The sequence below is a fragment of the Dendrobates tinctorius genome, unplaced genomic scaffold (assembly GCF_039654945.1).
Source record: "Dendrobates tinctorius isolate UK_male_01 unplaced genomic scaffold, ASM3965494v1 ptg000117l, whole genome shotgun sequence".
In the NCBI taxonomy this organism is placed as follows: Eukaryota; Metazoa; Chordata; class Amphibia; order Anura; family Dendrobatidae; genus Dendrobates; species Dendrobates tinctorius.
The window spans coordinates 11,610,505-11,619,121 of NW_027361785.1; the positions used below are offsets into that span (position 1 = coordinate 11,610,505).

An 8,617-nucleotide genomic window follows, 5' to 3' on the forward strand; every position below is an offset into this window, starting at 1 on the left:
TCCAGGGACCCTCTAGCCGTGGTCCCAGTTCCAACTTCCTTACCTGTTTCCTCCCCTTGCCTTGATCCCAAGGGTGGTCAAGAAAATAAAATCAGAAGGCATCCCAGTAATTCTTGTGGCTCCAGACTGGCCAAGACGACCTTGGTATGCGGAGCTGGTGAACATGCTCGTGGACGTCCCCTGGAGGCTTCCAGACCGTCCAGATCTTCTCTCACAAGGCCCCCTTTACCACCAGAATTCTCAGTCTCTGAGTTTAACGGCATGGCCGTTTAAGCCGCGATTCTGAGAGAATCCTGTTTTTACAACCAGGTCATTCAGACCATGATCAGAGCTAGAAAACCAGCCTCCTCCCTCATTTACCATAGGTACTGGAAGGCTTTTTTTCAGTTGTTGTGACGATAACAATGTTTTTCCTTTGTCGTTCTCCATTCCATCCATACTTGGCTTCCTCCAGTCCGGCCTAGATGCGGGCCTGTCCCTCAGTACCCTCAAAGGCCAGGTCTCGGCTCTGTCGATTCTTTTCCAGAGGGATCTGGCCCCCTTACCGCAAGTTAAGACCTTTCTCCAGGGAGTTGCCCACGTGGCTCCTCCTCATCATTCTCCGATAGATCCGTGGGACCTCAATCTCGTTCTCAGCGCTCTCCAAAATGCGCCGTTCGAGCCTAACCAGGACATTCCTCTTTCCCTTCTGTCATTGAAGGTAACTTTCCTGATCGCCATTACATCCATTAGGAGAGTTTCTGAGCTGGCGGCTTTATCCTGTCGTTCCCCGGACCTAATCCTCCATTAGGATAAGGTCGTTCTCAGGCCCGTTCCCTCCTTTCTTCCCAAAGTGGTTTCCTCTTTCCACATTAATGAGGAGATCGTCCTTCCCTCTTTTTGCCCTGCGCCTGTTCACCCTCTGGAAAAGTCGCTCCACAAACTGGATGTAGTGAGAGCTGTTATGAGCTCATTTTCTCCTTCACCTTTGATGTCCGATGAACTCCCTCTACTGGTGAAAGGAGGTAGTGAAATCGATTTGGATGGGAAAAACCTGTCATCTGAACAGGTGGAGTGTGATTGGACGTCCGGAGTCTCTGAGTGGATATAAGGCCGCCGACGCCCTGCTGGGTTGCTGGTGATCCTCTCTGCTCTGAGCTCTGGCCTCCAGTTTAGTCCTGTCTACTAAAGATAAGTTTTTACTCTGCTATTGTTCCATGAGATTTTGTCTGGTTTACTTTGTGTGTTCAGCCAGCCCTGGTTGGGACTGGCTGAACTCCATTTTTTGTCTCTGATCAGTTGATCTCTTTGCTCTGTTTTCAGAATATACCTGAGTGCTGATATAGTGATTTTGAAGTCTAGTGACTTCAGGGCCTTTTCTATCAGACTTGTTGGACATTATTTTTGGCAGGGTTTTTGCGTGATTGCAGACAGTTGCTTTTCTTTCCTGTCCTATCTAGTTAGTGAGGGCCCCATCGTTTTCTCAGCCTGTCTTTCTGTCTGTGTTTGTGTTTTCATCTGTTTTCACCGTCAATACATGTTGGGGGCTGTCTATTGCTTTGGGGTCTGCTAAGGGGCAGTTTAGATATCGCCTTTCTTTCTTTCTTTAGGATTATTTAGTTCTCCGGCTGTGAACGAGGTGTCTATGACCACCGTAGGAACACCCCACGGCTACTGTTAGTTGTTGTGAATAGGATCAGGGGTCTGCAATCTGCTAGCTACCAACCTCTCTGGTTTTCTGGACTCAGCTTGTATTTTTGTTTTTTCCTCCTCCGGTGACTTATTCATAACAGAGAGCCTTGCGTGTCTATCTTGCCAGGACCGCTTCTCTTCGTCAATCCAATTCCCTGCTTGTCATCTCTGAAGGTCGCCGGAAAGGGCTTCCGGCATCCAAATCCACAATCGCTCGCTGGATTCGTTCTACCATTCTAGAAGCTTACCGCCTTCAGGAGAAACGGCCCCCTTCGGGAGTGAGAGCCCACTCCACCCGGGCTGTAGGGGCTTCTTGGGCTGTTCGACACCAGGTTTCGGCATTGCAACTTTGCAGGGCCGCGACCTGGTCGTCTTTGCACACGATTGCGAGGTTCTACAAGGTTCATACCCAGGCCTCGTCTGATGCAGGTTTCGGTAGGAAGGTTCTGCAGGCGGCGGTAGCACACCGGCCGACATAAGCCCTTCCTTCTCGTTCCTTTATTGCTGTTCCCACCCTCGGGACTGCTTTGGAACATCCCATGGTAATCTGTGTCCCCCAATGAAGCGATAAAGAGGGATTTTTGGGTTCTTACCGTAAAATCTCTTTCTTGGAGCCTTCATTGGGGGACACGGCACCCTCCCTGTTTAAGTTGTGCCGTGTTGGGTCTTCGAGTCCCTTGTTGGGTTGGTACATATTTTGAGAGTTTTTTTGTTGCTTCTCCTACTGCTTTCTCACCAACTGAGGTACTTGGTGCCTGTCGGTGGGTGTATACTGCCGGGGAGGAGCTAATTTTCTTTTTTTGCATAGTGTCAGCCTCCTAGCAGCAGCATACACCCATGTAATCTGTGTCCCCCAATGAAGGCTCCAAGAAAGAGATTTTATGGTAAGAACCCAAAAATCCCTCTTTTTTTTTTCTTATATTTCTATCAAACTCTTTACCGCTTACTTAAATCAATATAGGTAATGTTTGTTAACTCAACATCTACCAAGAATGGATCCCTGTAAAGCAGACGTCTTCCATATCTTTTCTTCTGGCATCACTCTAATAAATAAAACACAAATGAATATAACATAAACTATTCAAATCCATTTCTTCCTTCCTTGGAACAGCTGAAATAGCTGAAAGACCCGTTATGTTGATGTAAACAACTGATAGCGTGGAAAACATTAAAGAGGTTATCATCAAGCATATCTTCTTTCAAATTGTAAGCCCCCCGACTCCCAAGTTCATCATCGCCTGATTGCTCCAGGTCCTGCTTCTTGTACCCTTGGCAAAGTCTCCTGCAAGCAAAATGTAGTATTACATTGCAGCCCTTCAGATGAATCCTAATCCATATAATTGGGATCTGCCGTTAGAATGGAAGCTTCTTTTGCATAACTTGTGGATTGGGGTCTTGAGCCAAAGACATCCCCTTCTCCTTATAAGATATGCATATTTTCTAACATGTAGACAGGGATTGTCTCGCTCTACTATTTTTACTTCTGTTCTCAAGAACGAAGAGATTTTCTTAATTCTACAGTTTACTGGTTGTTGCATAGGTTACTGACCATCTCTGCAGCGTATCAGTGGTGGCTGTTTTTTTTTTTTTTTTTTTTTGGCCAAGCTCACACAAGCTTTTTGAGAACTGAGTTGAAGTTGGCCTGATGGCTTGATCTGGCAGCCTTCAGAGCCCGTGTGCTCCTTTGATGTTGCATGGGCAAAGCTGCCTCTGCATCCTGCATCTGAATAAGCAGAGATCCGACCAGTGCTCTTCCATCCTGATTTGCATATGACTTCTACATTTAATTTCTCATGACTGGCTCATTGGATTGCTACAAAAATAAAAAAGAATAATTTTTATTGCGGATCAAATCACACTACATCTATGCGTAAACCATGCTGACTGATTCCCTTTAAGTTGGTTACATTCATAGTGCATAAAATATGTATTTTATTGACTCTAAAATAAAAAATATATTGGAATCGATAAAATACATTTAATATTTTTATTAGGCTTTCCCGGCATGTGTTGCGGCTGTCTAACAGTTGCGAGACATGCAGCCGTGGGGAGTCGAACATATTTTTCGAGCACACCGCAGACATTCGGTTAGCTCATGAGCATGCTCAGATAACACCTTATCCAAGCACATTCACGCATCACTAGTAGGGAAATAATCTTTAGTGTAATGCATAGAAATAAAAAACTGTATGCAAAATTAATGTGTTCTTTAAAAACTTTTCTTTAGAGTCCAGCCATTAAAACTACCCTATGGACTTCCAACAGAGGATGACTTGTCTGACAGCTACCTGAACAGCTTAGGCGAGCTGGTGATACGGAAGAAGCTGCAGCCGATTGACATAAAATCAACTGAATAGTAATTATTATAAGGTGTGCTGCTATTGTCCTTTGTAAAATAAAGCTTTTTTGTATAGTGTTTGTATTTTGAGATTTACAATTATTATTTGCAACAGACCTTTTAAGTCCTGCACAGCGGCATTCATTCAAGGCTCTGGCGAGTTCCCACATGGCACTGGCAATATACAAAGTGATAGTGCAGGCTTAGGTGTCATGCCCGTGCCTCCCTATGGTGGGTATCAGCTGGAACATACTACAACGATGACTGGGAATTGACGTGACTGCCACATTGTGCTATCTAACCCTGCCTTTTCCTCTGCATGCGTGGCGTTGCAGTAGTGGGGAGCTGAGGACCCCCTGACAAAGACCCTTCCCAGGAACTCCATGAATGAAATGTTGAGTAGCCATACCTATCAAAAAGTATGTGTGTGGTGGTGATACAAGTTGTAGGACAGTGCTGCTGTCACTTGCCCTGCTTCTATCACTGACCTCAAACGAATCATCATCAGGGGGTGGTGCTGGTGTCATTCACACAGATTCTCTCACTACCCCTAATGACAGTTCTTTTCAGGGAAAGTGGCCGTGGTGTTAGAAGCAGTGACTGTGACGGTGGTGACTGAAGATGCAGTCACTTCTCGATCACCTGTATTGAACCAGAATGTCCTCCGAGTATGTTGGTGACTGTAGCTGTGGTAACCAATCTGTCTATCTTTGATACCTTTTTGATAATATATCCCTATGACTACAGTTGTTTTGTACAATTAATAGAACCTTTTTATATGCATTCATGAACTCCTCCAGTTTATTTCTAATCTGTATGGAGTGAATTCTTTTAATGTGTGGGATTCTTAAACCTCCGGTCAGTGTTCTACCCACACACCCTATACCTTTGAGTATATGTTTATTGACTTCATGATACTAGTAAAATTTGTTTGATACAACTTGCATTTATTTGTGAAAATATCAAAAACTTTGCAAAATATTGACAATTTCATAACTTTCAAACAACAGTTGTTACACAAAATAGTTAATAAATAACATTTACCACATGTATACTTTACATCAGAACAAATTTTGAATCATTTTTTTGTTAGGAAATTGAAAGGATTAAAATTTAACGAGCGATTTCTAATTTTTACAATAAAAGTTACATTACCATGTTTTTTTAAAGACCCATCACATTTGATGTGACTTTGAGTGTCTATAGGACTGAAAATACCCAAAATTGACACTATTCTAAAAATTGCACCCCTGGAGGTGCTTAAAACCACATTCAAGAAGTTTATTAACCCTTCAGGTGCTTTACAGGAATTAGTAGAGCGTGGAAGGAAAAATTAACATTTACATTTTTTTCACAAAAGTTTTACTTTAGACCCAACTTTTTTTTATTTTCACAAGGATAACAGGAGAAAATGGACCCCAAAATTTTCTGAGTTCACCGATACCCCATATGTTGGAGGAAACCACTATTTGGGTACAAGGCAGAGCTCGGACTTTTTGAACGCAAAATTGGCTGCACTAATTAGCGGAAGCCATATCGCTTTTGGAGAGTCCCTAATGTGCCTAAACAGTGGAAACCCCCCACAAGTGACTCAATTTTGGAAATTAGACCCCCTCAAGGAACTTATCTAGATGTGTAATGAGCACCTTGAACCTCCAGGTACTTCACATAAGTTTATAACATAGAGCCGTGAAAATAAAATATCCAATTTTTTCACAAAAATTATCTTTTAGCCCCAAAGTTTTTATTTTCACAAGGATAACTGGAGAAAATGGACCCCAAAATTTTTTGTGCAATTTCAACTGAGAATGCAGATACCCCATATATGGGGGAAAACCTCTGTTTGGGCAGACACGGGGCTCAGAAGAGAAGGATCACCGTTTGACTTTTTGAACGTAAAATTGGCTGTAAACGAGAGCGGATGCTGTGTCACGTTTGGAGAGTCCCTGATGTGTTTAAACAGTAGAAACCACCAAGTAAACCCGTTTTGGAAACTGGATCTCTCAAAGAACTTGTCTAGATGTGTGGTAAGCACCTTGAACCCCCAGGAGCTTAACAGAAATGTATAACTTTGAGCCATGAAAATAATCTAATTTTTTCCACACAAATTTTTTTTTGCTTCAATGTTTTTATTTTCACCAGGGTAACAGGATAAATTGGACACCTAAAATTGTTTTGCAATTTTTCCTGAGTACGCCAATACCTCATATGTGGGGGAAAAGCTACTGTTTGGGCACACGGCAGGGCTTGAAAGGAAAGGACTTGACTATTTGAACACCAAGTTGGCTTGAATTGAGAGCGGACGCCATGTCGCTTTTGGAGAACCCCTTACGTATCTAAACAGTGGAAACCCCCCACAAGTGACCCTATTTTTGAAACTAGACCCCTCAAGGAACTTATCTAGATGTGTGGTGAGCACCTTGAACCCCAAGGTGCTTCACAGAAATTTATAACATTGAGCTGTGAAAGTAAAAAAAACCTAATTTTTTCCACAAAAATGATCTTTTAGCCCTAATTTTTTAATTTTCACAAGGTTTACCACAGAATATGGACACCTAGAATTGTTGTGCAATTTCTCCTGCGTTCGCCAATACCCCATATGTGGGGGAAAACCACTATTTGTGTGCAAGGCAGGGCTCGGAAAGGAAGGAGCACAAAAATCAGCTGGAATTGAGAGCCTGTGATGTGCCTAAACAGTGGAAACCCCGCACAAGTGACCCCATTTTGGAAACTAGAATAGACCCCTCAAGTAAATTATCTAGATGTGTGGTGAGCACCTTGAAACCCCAGGTGCTTCACAGAAATTTATAATGTGCCGTGAAAATAAAAAACAAATTTTTTCCACAAAAATGTTTTTTAGCCCCATTTTTTTTTTAGTTTCACAAGGGTCACGGGAGACAAGGGATCCCTTAAATTGTTGTGCAATTTCTTCTGAATGTGCCGATACCACATATGTGGTGGAAAACTACGGTTTGGGAGATTGTCAGGGAAGGAGTGATGGTATGGAGCGAAGACTTTGACCTAATGATATGCGAGCGTCCTGTCACGTTTGGAGAGCCCCTGATGTGCCTAAATAGTGGAAATCCCCCACAATTGACCCTATTTTGGAAACTACCCCTCCAGGAATTTAGAGGCATAGTTTTATAGTAATGATTATATTAGTTTTGGTTTTACTGGTGTATGAATTTATCAAGTGTTATGTGTAAGTTTTGTGGAGTACATCAGATTATAAAAGTGTGTTGTGTCAACCGGTGTAAAAAAAACAAACAAATTATTAATTTGTGATTTGTGGTACACTTTGAAGTAATCCTTAATGCAAAGGCCAGGTTTCTCAGGGCAGGTTTCACAATGGTTAATTGTGTTCTTTCGGCTTCCCCTCCTGGAGCATACTATGCACCGTTTTTGTGATCTTCCCTTCTTCGCAGTTTGGGGAACCTCTGCTGGAAAATGTTGACCTAGAACAATACGGGCACTATCAGTTTGAGAAGTACTGAGACATTCACCTTCGAGATTGCCAAACATTAGGAGCTTCATGACTACCTCCTGAAAATGAAGGAAGGTCCATATATTGCCTGCAGATTGAAACAGCACACAAGCATTTTACAGTGCTATCTGTACAATGTGCATGGCCAATTGTTTCTACCTTGCTTTAGCTTTTCGCATGGCACTGTATGGTTTGAGGACCTGATCTGAGAGATCTACGCGCCCCATGTACTTTTTCACAGGTCTACAAAAAAATATTTTTTTAATCATCGCACGTGACTTTGTACTGTTCTGAATCATCTTTTTGTCCTGATTTCAAAAATATATATAGTTTTTCTGCAGTACGTATAGTTTCCATGGAGCAGCATGATTATTATAAGGTATAGGAAATATACTGGCGACATTAAGAAAACAGTAATCTACATATCAGAAAAAATGCTTCACCTTACAAAACCATTTTTATTGAAACAAAATAATTTCACATGCAAAATAGAAACCAAAATATGAGCAGAAATTAAAAATGCTTGACATTAGACTGTCGTTGATGCGATTTTTCAGGGTTGTCCCTATATAACATCCAACAGTAATCTGCCATCATCGAGTCATTCCAAAAACGCTGGTAGCAGTGCTCCATTACTTTAAAGTCCTGGTAAAAACCGCTCGCCTTGTTCATCGCTTACATCCCCAAGATTTTGAGGGACGAAATCTAAATCTGAATGCAAAAAATGCATTTTCAGAGACCTTAAACATCCAAGACATTGGAATGCATTTAGCAGTTCTTCAACATATTCTGGAGATTTTTGTTTTCCTTTGAAGTTTTCACAGATCCACTTGAAGCTTTTCCAAGATCTCAATTACTTATCATTTAGAATTCCTTCAAACACATCATCTTTCATAAGCTCTCTGATCTGAGGACCAACAAATACCCCTTTAGCTTTGCTGTTGAAATGCTGGAGAATTTCTGTGAATAGTACTGGAACCCTTGTGAATTTTTCTTTGCCATGGCTTTCACAAAGTTTTTAATCAATCTCAACTTTATTTGTAGTGGAGGAAGAAAGATTTTTGTTGGAGCAACTAAAGGATTATGCTTAACATTGTCTCTACCTTGAACATAGAGGTTTCTCT

The 8,617-nt window shown here is 41.8% G+C and overlaps 1 protein-coding gene across 4 annotated transcripts in view; it reads left to right on the forward strand.

Moving 5' to 3' along the window:
• Positions 1-4,087, forward strand: part of MRPL30 (mitochondrial ribosomal protein L30) — a 28,108-nt gene extending 24,021 nt beyond the window's left edge. For all 4 annotated transcript variants that reach the window (XM_073590540.1, XM_073590539.1, XM_073590541.1 and 1 more), the window contains exon 6: positions 3,899-4,087. In XM_073590540.1, coding sequence (XP_073446641.1) covers positions 3,899-4,028 — 130 coding nt within the window. In that variant the 3' untranslated portion in view covers positions 4,029-4,087. The remainder of the gene's footprint in view (positions 1-3,898) is intronic.
• The last annotated feature ends 4,530 nt before the right edge of the window (positions 4,088-8,617 follow it).